At 45.3% G+C, this 19,802-nt stretch overlaps 1 protein-coding gene across 1 annotated transcript; it reads right to left on the reverse strand.

Annotated features, from left to right (window-relative positions):
• Positions 1-4,660: 4,660 nt before the first annotated feature.
• LOC109749437 (uncharacterized) lies at positions 4,661-9,705 on the reverse strand. The gene is made up of 5 exons (XM_045231588.2): positions 9,124-9,705; positions 8,423-8,562; positions 7,724-7,917; positions 7,477-7,593; positions 4,661-6,729 (listed from the first exon to the last, which is right to left on the reverse strand). Exons 1-5 carry the CDS (start codon positions 9,703-9,705, stop codon positions 6,686-6,688), a joined length of 1,077 nt encoding a protein of 358 aa, XP_045087523.2. The 3' UTR covers positions 4,661-6,685.
• Between the last annotated feature and the right edge of the window lie 10,097 nt (positions 9,706-19,802).

Consider the following 19,802-nt stretch of genomic DNA (forward strand, 5'->3'; position numbering starts at 1 on the left):
GCCCTACAACGGGATCCTCGGCCGCCCGGCACTAGCCAAGTTCATGGCGGTATCACACTACGCCTACAACATGCTAAAGAAGCATGGGCCGTTGACCATCATCTCCGTCCCCTCCGACAAGAAGGACGCGCTGATCTGCGCCGACCAACTTTACCTGGAAGCAGTTGTAGCAGCTGTCGTCAAGGCACCTGCTCCTGCCGCTGAAGGCCCGGAAGGGAAGAGGAAGCCCGGCAAGACCTCTCGCACCCACTCTAGCAACCATGCCTCTTCGGAGTACTACGCTACCATCGAGGACGTGCTAGAGAGCTCTACCGGCAAGAGCCAGAAATCCAGAGCCGAGCCACCGCAGACCAAGAAGGTGTCCACCAGGGAGGATGGCACGGGAGGGGCCGTCACCATAGGCTCCACCCTCGGCAGCAAATAGGAAGGCGCGCTCATCGCCTTCCTGCGGGCGAATGCCGACGTGTTTGCGTGGCAAGCATCCGACATCCCCGGTGTTCCCAGGGAGGTGATTGAGCACCACCTAGTTGTCTGCCCTCATGCGCAGCCCGTCAAGCAGAAGGTCAGAAAACAGGCTCTGGAGAGGCAGGAGTTCATCACAGAGGAGATCAGGAAGTTGGAAGCGACAGGTTTGGTGAGAGGAGTGCTCCACCCGATGTGGTTGGCCAATCCGGTAGTGGTGCGCAAGGCGAATGGGAAGTGGAGGCTGTGTATTGATAACACAAATATCAATAAGGCATGTCCTAAGGACCCCTTCCTGTTGCCGCGCATCGACCAGATTGTTGACTCCACGGCCAGGTGTGATCTGTTATCATTCCTCGATGCCTACTCGGGCTACCACCAGATCTTCATGACAAGAGAGGATGAAGAAAAGACAGCATTCATCACCCCATGTGGTACGTATTACTTTTTACGAATGCCTTTCGGGTTGAAGAGTGTTGGCTCAACGTTTGCAAGAGCAGTCCAAATTGGTTTTGAACCTCAGCTTCATAGAAATATGGAGGCATACATGGATGACATAGTGGTCAAAACCAAGGACGGGCCAACTCTTGTGCAAGATCTGGAAGAGACGTTTGCCAACCTGCGCAAGATCAACCTCAAGCTGAACCCTGAGAAGTGTGTCTTCGGTGTTCCGTCCGGCAAGCTTCTCGGGTTCTTTGTGTCGCAGCGCGGGATCAAGGCAAACCCAGACAAAATCAAGGCTATTGAGCAGATTGAGGCGCCCAAGCGGATCACGGATGTGCGTCGACTCACCGGCTGCGTCGCCGCCATGAGCCGATTCATCTCCAAGTCTGCCGAGCGCGCCCTTTCCCTTCTTCAAAATGTTGAAGAAGGCAGGCCCAATGGAGTGGACCCCAGAAGCCAAGGCAGCATTGCAGGATCTGAAGAAATACCTTTCCTCCACGCCAATACTGGTTGCGCCTAAACCACAAGAACCGTTGCTGCTGTATCTGGCGGCGACGAATCAAGTGGTCAGCGCCGCACTGGTGGCACAGAGGGAGGTCAACGAGGAGGCAATGACGGCGGCAGAACAAGCGGATGGCAAGCCAAAGATTCCCCTGGTAGGGCCTGGTGCCGGCAAGGCGAGGCCCCCGGCAGAGTCTGGTGCCACCGAGGCGGTGCCCGCGCAGTCAAGTGAGGTGGTGCAGAAGAAGATGATGCAGCACCCGGTTTACTTTGTCAGCTCCCTCTTGCAGGGAGCTAGATCGAGGTACTCCGGTGTGCAGAAATTGCTCTTCGGCCTCCTTATGGCCTCGAGGAAGCTGCGTCATTACTTCCAAGCCCACGAGATCACTGTCGTCACCCGCCTCCCGTTGCAACAGATACTGCATAACCCAGATGCAACCGGAAGGATTGTGGAATGGGCCTTGGAGTTATCAAGTTTCGGTTTGAAGTTTGGAAGTACCTCGATAATTCAGAGCAGAGTCTTGGCGGAGTTCATTGCAGAATGGACCTCAACACCTGACGAAGAAATCCAGGAGACCACTCTCCCCGGCAAGGAGGCAGACCGCGACTGGATCATGTACTTTGATGGGGCTTTCTCGCTGCAAGGCGCCGGTGCCGGTGTGCTGCTCGTCGCACCCACCGGAGAGCCCCTCAAGTACGTGATCCAGATGCACTTTCCCCGGGAGATGTCCACGAACAACACTGCTGAGTACAAGGGATTGCTTGCCGGTCTCAGGATCGCGGTAGACCTCGGGGTTAAGAAGCTCATCGCCAGGGGTGACTCGCAGCTCATTGTCAGGCAGGTCAACAAGGATTACCATAGCCCATTGATGGAAGCTTATGTAGATGAAGTGAGGAATCTGGAGGAGCGCTTTGACAGTATCCAAGCGGAGCACGTCCCCTGAATGGAGAACGACACCGCCGATTACCTGTCAAAGCGTGCTGCATTCAAGCTACTTGTGGAACCAGGTACCTTTTTGCTCCGGTTAACTCAACCATCCGTCGAACCATTAACGGGGCCGAACAAGTGAAGGAAGTTAGGTCCCGGCAAGTACTTTCCTACCGAGCCCCCTGGGGCTGCCGGCAAGGGTGCTGCCGCGGGCGCTGAGCCCGCCAAAGGGCAACTGGCTTCGGCAGGGCGTCAAGCCCTGGCCATGGAGACAGCCGCGCCCATGGCTGAGGAAATGCCTTTGGTCCTTGCCGTCAAGCCCCAGGCTCCGGCATGGGCACAGCATACTGTCCGATTCCTCCAAACAGGGGAACTTCCTGAGGAGCAGGAAGAAGCGGAGAAAGTAGACCGTCGGTCCGCCCTGTACCAGTTCGTCGACGACGTCCTGTACAGGAGAAGGCCAAACGGCGTGAAATTGAAGTGCATCCCCCGGGAGGAAGGACTGGAGCTGTTGGCGGAGATACAGGGAGGCATATGTGGCTCCCACATAGGGTCGAGGGCCCTTGCCAGAAAGGCGTTCCGGCAAGGTTTCTTTTGGCCCACCGCCCTCCAGGATGCGACAGCACTAGTAACCAAGTGTGAAGCGTGTCAGTTCCATTCAAAGAAGCTTCATCAACCAGCTCAAGCCCTTCAAACAATCCCTCTCTCCTGGCCATTCTCGGTCTGGGGCTCAATATACTGGGCCCTTTCCCCCGCGTTGTCGGGGGCTTTGAGTACTTGTACGTTGCAATCGACAAGTTCACAAAGTGGCCGGAGGTGGAAGCAGTGAGAAAGGTGACTGCTCAGTCAGCTGTCAAGTTTTTCAAGGGACTGGTCTGTCGTTTTGGTGTGCCAAACAGAATGATCACCGACAACGGCACGCATTTCACAAGCCACACCCTCATGCAATACATCCAAGACCTCGGCAGCAAGGTCTGTTTTGCTTCCGTGGCACACCCACGGAGCAACGGCCAAGCGGAGAGGGCAAATGCTGAAGTGTTGCGAGGCTTAAGAACAAAGACTTTTGACAAGCTGCGCAAGAGCGGAAGGCGCTGGATTGATGAATTGTCGGCGGTTCTTTGGTCGATCAGGACGACGCCAAATCGAGCCACCAGCCAGACACCTTTTGCCCTGGTATATGGGGCAGAAGCAGTTCTCCCCACGGAACTCATATACGGGTCACCTCGAGTGCTCGCTTATGATGAGCTTGAGCAAGAGCAGTTGCGCCAAGATGACGCGACGCTCCTTGAGGAAGATCGTCTTCGGGCGGCTGTGAGAGCAGCACGCTACCAGCAAGCCTTGCGCCGCTACCATAGCCGCAAGGTTCATGCCTGAAGCTTTGAGGAAGGCGACCTTGTTCTTCGGCGCGTTCAGTCGGCCAAGAATTCCAACAAGTTGACGCCGAAGTGGGAAGGCCCTTATCGGGTAATACGAGTCACCAGGCCCGGTGCAGTCCGCCTGGAGACCGAAGATGCTGTCCCAGTGAGCAACTCCTGGAACATCGAGCATCTTCGCAAGTTTTACCCATAAGGCGCGGCTTGCCGGGCCTCCCGGCAAGCCACCTTTTGTACAAGCTTTGCCGGCAAGGCATGTAACCCTTCGTACAAAGCCAGGCGCAGACCCTGAGCATAAATAAATGAAGCGCCGGCGCCCTAAGTTATAGCATGCATGCTAGGTCGAGTCTCTTCCTTCACTACAAGAAATATGTCAACTTGCGACCATCACTATTGGTCACTGAAAGGTCATTGTTTTTCATTTGCGACTTTTTTGTGACCAAAAACAGAAGGTCAAAAGCTGGCAGTCGTAAACTGAAATTAACGACCTTCTCTGTGAGAGGGTCGTGGAATTCCACGACCAAAACAAAAGGTCGTTGATTCTGTGACCTTCTGTTTTGGTCACTAGCTCTCTGCCCAGGCCACGTCGGATCCGACGTGGCAATCTGACGTGGCAAAATTGTGACCAAATGAAAAGGTCGTTGATAAGATTCAGCCCGGTCCGATTTGGTGTTTTACATGGGCCGAGCCCAACAATTCAGCCTTCCTATATATTTTTCCTGTCAATTTTTGGTTGACTTCCTGGGCCAAGCCCAACATTGCAGCCTTTTTATTTTTGGGCCATGGCCTTTTTGTCTCAACAGTTTCATTTTTTTATATAAAATGGGTTCACTAGTCAAGTGGGTCCGCATTGTTAGGTACTGGTACTAGGTCCTAGTTGTCAAGGCCATATTCTTCAATTTTTTAATTTAACGTAAATAAATACCTAGTATTTAAATTGGCACACAGAAAATACAGGAAATACTTCAAATATTATCAACCATCAAAGTGCTACATCATATAACACACATACAAATGTGATCAGCATCAAGATTACAATCAGATAACAAGCTCTACAAGTATACAATCAGATAACAAGCTCTACAAGTGTACAATCACATGAGCCAAGTTCTGCTACATCAAATTACTCTCAGAATTAGCTCCAATGAGCTAGAACTATGCTTCCTCCGACTTCTTTGTCCTGATATTCGCAAAGAAACATGAAATGCCAGCATCTGCACGTTATAGAACAAAATGTTTAGGAACAAAATAAAAGTAAATCTAACAGCATATTTAACACTAAATAACAAAATAATGCTATAAATTGGTACAGAGCATAGGCCAGGTCAACAATAAATTTGTACTAAATCCAGAAATAACCATCTGAAATGAACTTAATAAGACATTTTAGAATCAACTTGACAGTTGACAGTAATGTTTGCATTGGACACATCCAGAACTAAAAATATACATAAATGCCTAAATTCCAATGCCCAATGCCTCAATAAAATAAACACTTAGCATGGTACATAGTAAAGATTTGACACAACCAGAACTGAAATCATTTACTCTATCAAGCATATCTACAATGATGCGGCACACAAGAAAAGAGAGATGCACAACGGAGCAGCATCATATATCACACAACATGGACACTCTTTGAACAAGCATAGTGTTTCGATCTAAAAGCACAATCAATTTCAGAAGCATGTCGAATAACTAAACATACATACATGTGTATATAGAAGCAGCAAAAGCAAATAATAAATATATCATCTTTCTTCCTCTACTACACTAACTAACCTATCTTATTGTTCAGCTAGAGGTTCCATCAGGCCATGATCAACTACTCCAGACCATTGCATGCTTTGCAAAAAAAATACTAGATGAATCTCACTAACAGGAGCACTAGGTGATTAATGGAAGAAGTAATCTGCAGATTACAAAGTGAACAAGTGAAGGATTTATATCTCTCCCTGTGGAACAACTAAGTTGATGAAGACTTGCAGCAGCAACAACAGAAGCCTTGCATCATTGGTTTGGTCGCGTCGACGCTGGAAAGAGCGCAGCTGTACATGATCAGCACCCAAGCGGCTCAACCTCTCTATCCCCTGCCTCAACTCACCTGTGCGGTTGCTGCAGTTTAATACAAGTGTAAATACAACATACTTTTCATCATATATCTAGACTATAACATCTTATTCTCACCAGCAGAGCATGAAAGTTCCATCAGGTTGCATCAAAATCACTACTGAAAATAAAAAAGATGGCATGTAGTAATATATATTCATGGTAGGTCAATGGCAGAGCATGAAAGTTCCATCAGGTTGCATGTATATCAGAGAACTATTACTACATGCAAAGGTTCAGTGCATCCAAATAAACATGCACATCAGGAAACTAGAGGAACAGATAGTCAACACGTATATATCTAGTCAATAAAATATGCATGCAAAGTTGTACTAATGTAGACATGCCTTCACATCAGAATGCAGAAACATCAGAGTCTCTCTGCATCTCAAAATCAAGCCGTCTAACATGTAGGCACTGATTAACAGATCCAATAATACTATTGCAATTGTAATCATACAGCAGAACAGAATAGAGGAGGCTCGATAGTTCAACATTTCCAGTGCAAGCATTGTACAAAGCAAACCAAATTGAAACCCAGTAAGACACTATTACAGTACAGTATGACGACGTCTATTGCCCATCTGGAAAACAAGGTGACATACTACAGGTTCAAAGTTTTCCTACCACTCATGATATGTTTGTACAATGGTTGGTGTATGAGGAGCTCGGCACTGTATGATGTATAACAGATGTTGTATAATAGAGAATAACGGCAAAAAAGATTTGGTGGCATTGAGCTGTTGACAGAAGTATGCAAAAAAGCTACTCAGTTGCTAGCAAGATGAATCAACGAGAACTGTGAAGGTTGGAGTCTAGAAAGGTATTCCCTGTTGGAAATTGACTACGACAGCAGTTAAGCTATACATCATTCTTGGCGGTCGATCTCATCCCTGTCATTTTTAGCAATCACTGCACGTGGAAGAAGTAAAGCATGTCAGTTGTATTGATTTTCAAAAACACAAAAATAAGGAGCAAAAGGCAGCCAAAATATAACTGCAGGGCCCTCTTAACAAATAATGTTTGTGCTCAATCTGTTAGTACAAACACTACTATATCTGCCAAATGCACAGGCCAATTTATATGCCTATTTATATGCCTAAAAAAACTAAGATTTTCTAGCAAGAAAGGTGGCAGCATAGTTGACCTTGAAGGCAGTAAGAAATTTCATCATCTTATCATTGGTCTGATAATTAATAGGGAGCAACTAGAGTAGAATTTGGGCTTGTGGTAGAAGAATAGAAAAATTGATACTGGGCCGTCGGATCAAACATGGTTGGTATAGAGTCATGTGAGGGATCCCAGGCCACTTATTGTACATTTCATGAAAACATACCTAGTACAGTTAGATATAAAACAAGAGCTTTTGCAGTAACCACATCAAAGTTTACTCAGCTTGGATACAAATAGCAAACTGATTCACAAAAGCATTACCCCACAACCTTCGTTGTCCCACATATATTGTCCCCACGGTTTACTCATGTTGTCCTCCACTCACTGTACATATATTACCCCACAAAAGCTGTACAGTAAAACATCAAAGTTTACTCGTGTTGTCCCCACGGTTCAATGGAATGCATTGTATCTAATAAGGACATCCAATCAGTGGTTTCATCATCACACAGAACCCACAAACATGTACAGCAAGGGAGCAGATACCTTTGTCTCCTTGGAGCTCCTTGTGCAGGTCATGCCCTCCATCTACATGGAAGGAAGGAGCTGTTGCTGCTGCTGCTCCAGACCGAATCAACAAATCAAGGTGGTGCATTGTAGACCCTGCAATCCATCCATCCATATACAATCAGGTATTTGCATCCACTGTAGACACTGCAGGAGAGAAGAACAGAGCAGAGAATGGAATGGAAGAAGAAGACCTGCAGATGGTGGAGGCCTTGAGGATGACAACCTGCAGATGGTGATGGGCAGGAAGAAAAGAAGACTGCTTGAGCTACTAGTCCATGGCATGGGTCTCCTTGACGAGCAGGCCCGGTCCCGGCGTGGATCTGGCCGCCGGCCGCCATGGATCTCCCTCTCCTCTCCTCTCCTGATGCTGGGTGCGCCCCTCCTGCTCCTCCTCCTCGAGGAGGACCACGCCAGCGGCTACAAGAAATAATAAACATGTTAAAAGGACAGTTCCCTTTAATATAAGATATAATAATAACATGGGCAATCATTAAAGGAATAACAGATTCCAAAGGGCACGTGAACAATCATGAAAACTATTACGTGTTTCTCCTGGTGTACTGAGAATGGAGAAGTGCTTAATTCGAAGAAACTTATAGCAAAGATTTCTGATCAATGGAAATATAGGAACATTAGAGAGCATCAAATTTCAAAATCAACACCATAGGTATTACACTGACTCGTATAATACTACTTGTTCATGTACTTCTACTAGTGCAGGATGACTCATTGTCCTACTACTGCCTATTCCAGTTTCTTTCAAGTTGGGAAATAACTGAAACTACTCATTATTCATGAACATACATCTGTAATCTTAATCTATGAAACACTGAAATTACTGCAGAAAGAACTACTGTAATGAACCATTCATGAAATAGTGGGGGTAGTAGCTGTAGGTAATGTAGCACTTGTCGAGGTAGACCTGGCCGGAGGGGGCGCCGCCGCACTCGACCGCGATGTGCTGCACGGCCTGGGTGACGCAGTTGCTGCAGTAAACGTCGCACTGCGCCGGCGCGTAGACCTGCTGGAAGTTGGTTGCGAAGCCCAGGAAGAGGTCGGCAGCTGCAAGCATAATACATAAGCACAACACATCAGAAGCCATTCTGTCCCGGCCGATACCATGTGTCAAATACGCATCTTACTTAGTTTTCCTGCTCAAGTTAACAAAGAAATCTAAAACCATGTAGCACTAAATTAAATCGCAATACAACTCTAACAAGGCAAAATCTGCCCCTACCAGGTTGGATTGTTGGGATTCAAATTGCACATGTTTTAGAGAGATAGTACTAGCAAGCATAGTTCTGTCTTAACCCTTTTCTTGCACATATGGACGTGCTAGCGCTACAACTAACATTAAAGCTGAATATATATCCATGTTATAGCAGTAAATAAATATACACAGAGCACAGCGATGAAGTCAAGCTCAGGGCTTCACCTTGCTTAGTAATTTGTTTCCAGACCACAAAATGTACACCAGATCATCTACTCAGCATCTACAGCTATACAAATAATTCATCTACTCCATCAACGAAAATATAGAACCAACGTTGCAACCTTGCACAGATCCAGCTTAAAAGAATAACTTACTCTAGCAGCTATAGTACAGTATAGGGCTCAACTCACGGCGTCATCGTTGTCGTGGTTGGGGAAGCGCATCCGACGCGCATCCCAGATCTTGAGGTCCTCGGCGGGGGCGGCCGGGGCGGTCGCATCCGACGCGTCGGCCCCTCCGGCGGCTGCAGCTCCATCAGCGGGCTTGGTCTGAACCTTAGAGAGGATCTCCCGCGGCCGCAACGCGAGGGAATGAGGGCACCGCCGCCGGCGACGGGAAGCTAGGGTTAGAGAGGGGTGAGGGAGAAGCCAGCGATGGGGTAGCAGGTCGCCGGTGGGGCTGGCGGACGCAGCCACCCGCGAGGGCGGCCGGCAGGCGACGCGGTGGGCGCCGTTGTGGGACGCGTCGAGGAAGGAGGAGGTGGTGGCGGGACGGAGAGGAGGAGGTGGCGGGACGCGCCGCTGCAGGACGGGGAGGAGGTGGCGGCTGCGAGGAGATGAGGAAGGAGGAGTGCGATGGGAGGAGTTAGGGTTTGGTTGGTCGGGCTGCGGGTGGGGGTGGGGGTTACCCTTTTTCTTTTCTTTTTTCTTTTTTCTGAAGATAGATGGATGGATGGACGTGGGATGGAGAGATGGATGGATGGATGGGGCCATGTCATCGATCCGTGTGACAGCTAATTCCACCAATGAGAATAGAGCACGTGTAAATATGTTTTTCCTTTAGTTTTCTTCTAATTTTTCATATGAAAAATTCAAAAAATGATCTCATATTATACACAGGGGTGCATTTTGTAATGGCAAACAGTGTTGCCTAAGGAAGTTTTTATTTTCTATCCACGAAAAATTCATTTCCCATTTTTCGAGTGCCCAAAGTGAGTTTTTTTGTGAAGGACCTACCATACATTTGTTGCAAAATTGTACCAAATCTATTTTCTAATATACTAGGACATATTTAATGCACAATTGACCAAATGGTTGGGTGTCAAAAGGTTTGATCCACCTCTCATGAAAAAGACAAATTTCCACCGATTCAGCTGGAACTGGGTCAAATTTGAACTGCAGCTGCCTCATAGTTTGCTTTTTATTTTTTCCAAAAACCATTTCTAGGTACTTAAGTATCTATTTAATCAGAGAAACACCAAAAAAATTCCAAGATTTAACCACTAGCTAGGAACAGTCATTCCCGCCGTTTTGACCGCAGTTTGAAACGTGCATAAAAAATTCAAAAAGAAATCAAAAAATTGGAAAACCTTCGCATTGTGTCATTATATGTGACTAAGTTTCCGGGAAAAATAATAAACTTGTATTATGACAATTATTTTAGAAAAGTGCTCTCAGAAATGGCCTATCATGTGTGAAGATTCATGGCTTCCAACCCAAATGCTCAATCTTATGGCCACATTCATGGCATAGTTTGTTTAAATGATCTAATATTGTGCACAAGGGTGCGTATTGGAATGGCAAACAATGTTGCCTAAGGAAGTTTTCATTTTCTTTGGACGGAAAATTCATTTTCCATTTTTTGAGTGCCCGAAATGAGGGTTTTTTTTGTGAAGGAACTACCAAATAATTGTTGTAAAAATGGACCAAATCAATTTTATAAAATACTAGGCCATGTTTAATGCACAATTGACATAATGGTCGGGTGTCAAAAGCCTTGATCCACCTCTGGTGAAAGGGACAAATTTCCGCCGATTCAATAGGAAGCGGGTCAAATTTGAACTGTAGCTGCCTCATAGTTTGCTCTTTATTTTTTCCAAAAATCATTTCTTGGTACATAACTATCTATTTAATCAGAGAAACATCAAAAGGTTTCCAAGATTCAACAACTAGCTAGGAACGGTCAAGCCGCCGTTTTCACCGCAGTTTGAAACGTGCATAAAAAATTCAAAGAAAAATCAAAAAATTGGAAAACCTTCGCATTGTGTCATTATATGTGACTAAGTTACTGGGAAAAATAATAAACTTGTATTATGACAATTATTTTAGAAAAGTGCTCTCAGAAATGACCTATCATGTGTGAAGATTCATGGCTTTCAACCCAAATGCTCAATCTTATGGCCACATTCATGGCATAGTTTGTTTAAATGATCTAATATTGTGCACAAGGGTGCATATTGGAATGGCAAACAATGTTGCCTAAGGTAGTTTTCATTTTCTTTGGATGGAAAATTCATTTTCCATTTTTCGAGTGCCCAAAATGAGGGTTTTTTTGTGAAGGAACTACCAAATAATTGTTGTAAAAATGGACAAAATCAATTTTATAAAATACTAGGCCATGTTTAATGTACAATTGACACAATGGTTGGGTGTCAAAAGCCTTGATCCACCTCAGGTGAAAAAGACAAATTTCCACCGATTTAGTTGGAAGCGGGTCAAATTTGAACTGTAGCTGCCTCATAGTTTGCTCTTTATTTTTTCCAAAAATCATTTCTTGGTACATAACTATCTATTTAATCAGAGAAACATCAAAAGGTTTCCAAGATTCAACAACTAGCTAGGAACGGTCAAGCCCGCCGTTTTGACCGCATTTTGAAACGGGCATAAAAAATTCAAAAAAAAACAAAAAATTGGAAAACCTTCGCATTGTGTCATCATATGTGACCAAGTTTCCAGGAAAAATAATAAACTTCTAATATGACAATTATCTTAAAAAAGTGTTCTCAGAAATGAGTTATCATGCGTGAAGATTCATGGCTTTCAAGCCAAATGATCAATCTTATGGCCACATTCATGGAATAGTTTGTTCAAATGATCTCATATTGTGCACAAGGGTGCATCTTGGAATTCCAAACAATGTTGCCTAAGGGAGTTTTCATTTTCTTTGCACGGAAAATTCATTTTCCATTTTTTGAGTGCCCGAAATGAGGTTTTTTTGTGAAGGAACTACCAAATAATTGTTGCAAAAATGGACCAAATCAATTTTATAAAATACAAGGCCATGTTTAATGCACAATTCACAAAATGTTTGGGTGTAAAAAGTTTTTATCCACCTCTGGTGAAAAAGACAAATTTCCGCCGATTCAGTAGGAAGCGGGTCAAACTTGAACTGCAGCTGCCTTATAGTTTGCACTTTATTTTCTCCAAAAATCATTTCTAGGTATATAGGTATCTATTTAACCATAAATACATGGTTTGGTGGTGATACGTTGAGGTTTGGACGGTGGTCCAGAGCCCCAACTCCAAAGCGCGTAGACTCGCATGCCCGCCGTGTGGTCACCGCGTGACCATGGCGTTGCCATGCGTTCTAGGAAGCCTAGGCATGTCTAGTAGGTTTGGCACTCCCCAGGTAGATGCTTGGAAGAAAATAACAACAGAATAATCTCACGACGAGACCGAACAATGCTCAAACATGAATTAGCACCCAAGTGTTTGATTAGTGGTACGGGAAATGCACATGGCCAATGGGCCTGAGTTTTGGCCGAGGATGATCATCTACTAAGGACACTATCTTGGAAAATTTGCATCTCAAATGGAGGAGCCTAGGTGTCACTTGCTTTGCAATGTACCACACTGGACAGAAATATGAATGTTGAAGCCACACTCACATGTATTGTTAGATGGGGCTCAAATTTTGTGGAGAGCTATGACTTGGGAATATAGAAGCTGTGGCAAAAATTCAGCTCATTAGGATATGCCTAGCTAGTACTTCCTTCACAACAGTTCGAGTTGAATAAAAAACTTTGGAAATTTGCCGAGGAAGATTTACCAGGAAAATGGAGTTGAATATTGTCATGAGGCAATGATTTGGATAGTAAATAATGCCCAATTTTTTTTGGGAATTTTGGGAATGACAGAAATATAGGTTGCTTCACAACCTAGGGCAAAAATTGACACATGGACATGACACATAGGCAAAACTGATGAGGTGGCGCCTAGTCATAGCAATCCACCACAATTTACAAGGTTATGACCATCTATATTGGTCGTGATCAGCTAGAAATAAGGCAGCGGATCAGTGTTATCTGCTTTATGACCATTTCGTGTAAGGAAATTATGACCTTTATGGCCAAAATGGTCGATATAGTTGAGGGTTTGGAGCCCCCCGAGCAGCTTTTGACCAATTGGTCTCAAATGGTCGTAGATCTATGACCAATTCTTCCAGGGTCACTGACAGAAGGTCACTAGTTGACATATTTCTTGTAGTGCTTGGTTAGGGTTGATAGTGCTCAGCGGCGACTAACCCCTAGCTTAGAGGTCGAGTGCATGTCTATCTGTTTCTTTTCTGTCCTCCTTTGGTTCGCAGGGCACATGAGCACTTCTGCTGAGCTACTTGGGAGAAAGGAAACGGACTGGCGTCCCGACCCCGGCGAACCAGAGTTGCCGGGGGCTGCATGTTGGAAATATGCCCTAGAGGCAATAATAAATTGGTTATTATTATATTTCCTTGTTCATGATATTCGTTTATTATCCATGCTAGAATTGTATTGATAGGAAACTCAGATACATGTGTGGATACATAGACAACACCATGTCCCTAGTAAGCCTCTAGTTGACTAGCTCGTTGATCAATAGATGGTTACGGTTTCCTGACCATGGACATTGGATGTCGTTGATAACGGGATCACATCATTAGGAGAATGATGTGATGGACAAGACCCAATCCTAAGCCTAGCACAAGATCGTGTAGTTCGTTTGCTCAGAGCTTTTCTAATGTCAAGTATCATTTCCTTAGACCATGAGATTGTGCAACTCCCGGATACCGTAGGAATGCTTTGGGTGTACCAAACGTCACAACGTAACTGGGTGGCTATAAAGGTGCACTACAGGTATCTCCGAAAGTGTCTGTTGGGTTGGCACGAATCGAGACTGGGATTTGTCACTCCGTGTAAACGGAAAGGTATCTCTGGGCCCACTCGGTAGGACATCATCATAATGTGCACAATGTGACCAAGGAGTTGATCACGGGATGATGTGTTACGGAACGAGTAAAGAGACTTGCCGGTAACGAGATTGAACAAGGTATCGGGATATCGACGATCGAATCTCGGGCAAGTAACATACCGATAGACAAAGGGAATTGAATACGGGATTGATTGAATCCCCGACATCGTGGTTCATCCGATGAGATCATCGTGGAACATGTGGGAGCCAACATGGGTATCCAGATCCCGCTGTTGGTTATTGACCGGAGAACGTCTCGGTCATGTCTGCATGGTTCCCGAACCCGTAGGGTCTACACACTTAAGGTTCGATGACGCTAGGGTTATAGGGAATAGATATATGTGGTTACCGAATGTTGTTCGGAGTCCCAGATGAGATCCCGGATGTCACGAGGAGTTCCGGAATGGTCCGGAGGTGAAGATTTATATATGGGAAGTCCTGTTTTGGTCACCGGAAAAGTTTCGGGTGCTATCGGTAATGTACCGGGACCACCGGGAGGGTCCCGGGGGTCCACCAGGTGGGGCCACCAGCCCCAGAGGGCTGCGTGGGCCAAGTGTGGGAAGGGACCAGCCCCTAGGTGGGCTGGTGCGCCTCCCACAAGAGGCCCAGGGCGCAGGAAGGGGGGGAAGGGGGAAACCCTAGGCTCAGATGGGCCTAAGGCTCATCTAGTGGGGCGCCCCCCTCTCTTCCCCCCTTGGCCGCCCCCAAGTCCCATCTAGGGCTGGCCGCACCCCTTGGGGGGGGAACCCTAGATGGGGGCGTAGCCCCTCCCTCTCCCCTATATATACTTGAGGTTTTGGGGCTGCCATACACACGAGAACACCTCTCTTTTGGCGTAGCCCTACCCCTCTCCCTCCTCCTCTCCCGCGGTGCTTGGCGAAGCCCTGCAGGATTGCCACGCTCCTCCATCACGACCACGCCGTCGTGCTGCTGCTGTACGGAGTCTTCCCAACCTCTCCCTCTCTCCTTGTTGGATCAAGGCGTGGGAGACGTCACCGGGCTGCACGTGTGTTGAACGCGGAGGCACCGTTCTTCGGTGCTTAGATCGGAATCAACCGCGATCTGAATCGCTACGAGTACGACTCCTTCATCCGCGTTCTTGCAACACTTCCGCATCGCGATCTACAATGGTATGTAGATGACTCCCCTTCCCCTCGTTGCTAGATTACTCCATAGATTGATCTTGGTGATGCGTAGAAAATTTTGAATTTCTGCTACGTTCCCCAACAGTGGCATCATGAGCTAGGTCTATGCGTAGTTTCTATGCACGAGTAGAACACAAAGTAGTTGTGGGCATCGATTTTGTCAATTTACTTGCCGTTACTAGTCTTATCTTGATTCGGCGGCATTGTGGGATGAAGTGTCCCGGACCGACCTTACACGTACACTTACGTGAGACAGGTTCCATCGACTGACATGCACTAGTTGCATAAGGTGGCTAGCGGGTGTCTGTCTCTCCCACTTTAGTCGGATCGGATTCGATGAAAAGGGTCCTTATGAAGGGTAAATAGAAATTGGCATATCACGTTGTGGCTTTTGCGTAGGTAAGAAACGTTCTTGCTAGAATCCCATAGCAGCCACGTAAAACATGCAACAACAATTAGAGGACGTCTAACTTGTTTTTGCAGGGTATGCTATGTGATGTGATATGGCCAAAAGGATGTGATGAATGATATATGTGATGTATGAGATTGATCATGTTCTTGTAATAGGAATCACGACTTGGATGTCGATGAGTATGACAACCGGCAGGAGCCATAGGAGTTGTCTTAATTTATTGTATGACCTGCGTGTCAATGAAAACGCCATGTAATTACTTTACTTTATTGCTAACCGTTAGCCATAGTAGTAGAAGTAATAGTTGGCGAGACAACTTCATGAAGACACGATGATGGAGATCATGATGATGGAGATCATGGTGTCATGCCGGTGACGAAGGTGATCATGCCACGCCTCAAAGATGGAGATCAAAGGCGCAAGATGATATTGGCCATATCACGTCACTTTATGATTTGCATGTGATGTTTGTCATGTTTACATCTTATTTGCTTAGAACGACGGTAGCATAAATAAGATGATCCCTCACTAAAAATTTCAAGAGACGTGTTCCCCCTAACTGTGCACCGTTGCGAAGGTTCGTTGTTTCGAAGCACCACGTGATGATCGGGTGTGATAGATTCTAACGTTCGAATACAACGGGTGTTGACGAGCCTAGCATGTACAGACATGGCCTCGGAACACATGCGAAACACTTAGGTTGACTTGACGAGCCTAGCATGTACAGACATGGCCTCGGAACACAAGAGATCGAAAGGTCGAACATGAGTAGTATAGCAGATACGATCAACATGGAGATGTTCACCGTTGATGACTAGTCCGTCTCACGTGATGATCGGACACGGCCTAGTTTGACTCGGATCATGTATCACTTAGATGACTAGAGGGATGTCTATCTGAGTGGGAGTTCATTAAATAATCAGATGAAGTTCATTATCATGAACATAGTCAAAAGGTCTTTGCAAATTATGTCATACGCTTTAGTTCTACTGTTTAAGATATGTTCCTAGAGAAAATTTAGTTGAAAGTTGGTAGTAGCAATTATGCGGACTGGGTCCGTAAACTGAGGATTGTCCTCATTGCTGCACAGAAGGCTTATGTCCTTAATGCACCGCTCGGTGTGCTGAACCTCAGCGTCGTCTGTAGATGTTGCGAGACATCTGACATACACGTTTTTATGACTACGTGATAGTTCAGTGCGTAATGCTAACGGTTTAGAATTGTGGCACCAAAGACGTTTTTGAAACGTCGCAGAACATATGAGATGTTCCGAAGACTGAAATTGGGATTTCAGACTAGTGCCCACGTTAAGAGCTATGAGACCTCTGACAAGTTTCTTAAGCCTGCAAACTAAGGGAGAAAAGCTCAATCGTTGAGCATGTGCTCAGATTGTCTGAGTACCACAATCGCTTGAATCGAGTGGGAGTTAATCTTCCAGATGAGATAGTGATGGTTCTCCATAGTCACTGCCACCAAGCTATTAGAGCTTCGTGATGAACTATAACATATCAGGGATAGATGATGATCCTTGAGCAACTCGCGATGTTTGACACCGCGAATGTAGAAATCAAGAAGGAGCATCAATTGTTGATGGTTGGTAAAACCACTAGTTTCTAGAAGGGCAAGGGCAAAAGGGATACTTCATGAAAAAGCAAATCGTTTGCTGCTCTAGTAAAGAATCCCAAGGTTGAACCCAAACCCGAGACTAAGTGCTTCTGTAATGAGGGGAACGGTCACTGAAGCAGTACTACCCTAGATACTTGGTAGATGAGAAGGCAGGCAAGGTCGACATAAGTATATTGGATATACATTATATGAATGTGTACTTTACTAGTACTCCTAGCAGCACCAGGGTATTAGATACCGGTTCGGTTGCTAAGTGTTAGTAACTCGAAATAAAAGCTGCGGAATAAATGGAGACTAGCTAAAGGTGAGATGACGATGTGTGTTGGAAGTGTTTCCAAGGTTGATGTGATCAAGCATCGCATGCTCCCTCTACCATCAAGATTGGTGTTTGCGTTGAGCATAAACATGATTGGATTATGTTTATCGCGATACGGTTATTCATTTAAGGAGAATAATGGTTACTCTGTTTATTTGAATAATACCTTCAATGGTCTTGCACCTAAAATGAATCTCGATCGCAGTGATACACATGTTCGTGCCAAAAGATATAAAATAGTAATGATAGTACCACATACTTGTGGCACTGCCATTTGAGTCATATTGGTATAGAACGCATGAAGAAGCTCCATGTAGATGGATCTTTGGACTCACTCATTTTTGAAAGGATTGAGACATGCAAACCATGTCTATTGGTATATATGCATGAAGAAACTCCATGCAGATGGATCGTTTGGACTCACTTGATTTTGAATCACTTGAGACATGCAAATCATACCACATGGGCAAGATGACTGAAAGGCCTCGTTTTTAGTAAGATGGAACAAGAGAGCAACTTGTTGGAAGTAATACATTTTGATGTATGCAGTCCAATGAGTGCTGAGGCATGCAGTGGATATCGTTATGTTCTTACATCACAGATGATTTGAGTAGATGCTGAGTGTATTTACTTGATGAAACACAAGTCTGAATTATTGAAAGGTTCAAATAATTTCAGAGTGAAGTTGAAGATCATCGTGACAAGAGGATAAAATGTCTATGATATGATCATAGAGATATCTGAGTTATGAGTTTGGCACAAAATTAAGAAATTGTGGAAATTGTTTCACGACTAATACCGCTTGGAGCACCATAGTGTGATGGTGTGTCCGAACATCATAACTGCACCCTATTGGATATGGTGCATACCATGATGTCTCTTATCGAATTACCACTATCGTTTATGGGTTAGGCATTAGAGACAACCGCATCCACTTTAATAGGGCACCACGCAATTCCGTTGAGACGACACCGTTTAGAGAAACCTAAGTTGTCGTTTCTTAAAAGTTTGGGGCTGCGATGCTTATGTGAAAAAGTTTCAGGCTAATAAGCTCGAGCCCAAAGCGGATAAATGCATCTTCATAGAATACCCAAAACAGTTGGGTATACCTCCTATTTCAGATCTGGAAGCAAAAGTGATTGCTTCTAGAAACAAGTCCTTTCTCGAGGAAAAGTTTCTCTCGAAAGAATTGAGTGGGAGGATGGTGGAGACTTGATAAGGTTATTGAACCGTCACTTCAACTAGTGTGTAGCAGGGCATAGGAAGTTGTTCCTGTGGCACCTACACCAACTGAAGTGGAAGCTTATGATAGTGATCATGAAACTTCGGATCAAGTCACTACCAAACCTCGTAGGACGACGAGGATGCGTACTACTTCAGAGTGGTACGTGATCCTGTCTGGGAAGTCATGTTGCTAGACAACAATGAACCTACGAGCTATGGAGAAGCGATGGTGGACCCATATTCCGACAAATGGTTAGAAGCCATGAAATCCGAGATAGGATCCATGTATCAGAACAAAGCATGGACTTTGGTGAACTTGCCCGATGATCGGCAAGCCATTGAGATAAATGGATCTTTAAGAAGAAGACGGACGTGGACAGTAATGTTACCGTCTATGAAGCTCGACTTGTGGCAAATAGTATTTTCACAAGTTCAAGGAGTTGACTACGATGAGATTTTCTCATCCGTAGCGATGCTTAAGTCCGTCGGAATCATGTTAGCATTGGCTGCATTTATGAAATCAGGCAGATGGATGTCAAAACAAGTTTCCTTACCAGTTTTCGTAAGGAAAGGTTGTATGTGATACAATGAGAAAGGTTTTGTCGATCCTAAGGATGCTAAAAGGTATGCTAGCTCCAGTGATCCTTCCATGGGTTAGAGCAAGCATCTCGGAGTCAGAATATATGCTTTGATGGAGTGATCAAAGTTTTTGGGTTTATACAAGTTTGTTAGAAACTTGTATTTACAATAAAGTGAGTGGGAGCGCTACAACATTTCTGATAAGTATATGTGAATGACATATTGTTGATCCGAAATGATGTAAAATTTCTGGAAAGCATAAAGGGTTGTTTGAAAGGAGTTTTTCAAAGGAAGACCTGGATAAAGCTGCTTACATATTGGGCATCAAGATCTATAGAGATAGATCAAGACGCCTGATGATATTTTCAAAGAACGCACACCTTGACATGATTTTGAAAGAGTTCAAAAATAGATCAGCAAAGAAGGAGTTCTTGGCTGTGTTACAAGGTGTGAGTATTGAGTGAGACTCAAGACCTGACCACAGCAGAAGAGAGAGAGAAAGGACGAAGGTCGTCCCCTATGCTTTAGACATAGGCTCTACAGTATGCTATGCTGTGTACCGCAC

Source organism: Aegilops tauschii, chromosome 7 (assembly GCF_002575655.3).
Source record: "Aegilops tauschii subsp. strangulata cultivar AL8/78 chromosome 7, Aet v6.0, whole genome shotgun sequence".
Taxonomy (NCBI): domain Eukaryota; kingdom Viridiplantae; phylum Streptophyta; class Magnoliopsida; order Poales; family Poaceae; genus Aegilops; species Aegilops tauschii.

Coding starts and splice junctions, on each gene's coding strand:
- LOC109749437 (XM_045231588.2), bottom strand. CDS start 9,705: ATGGCCCCATCCATCCATCCATCTCTCCATCCCACGTCCATCCATCCA. Junction 7,918..8,422: donor GCGGCGCCCCCTCCGGCCAG/GTCTACCTCGAC, acceptor TATTTCTTGTAG/CCGCTGGCGTGGTCCTCCTC. Junction 7,594..7,723: donor CTGCCCATCACCATCTGCAG/GTTGTCATCCTC, acceptor GATGGATTGCAG/GGTCTACAATGCACCACCTT.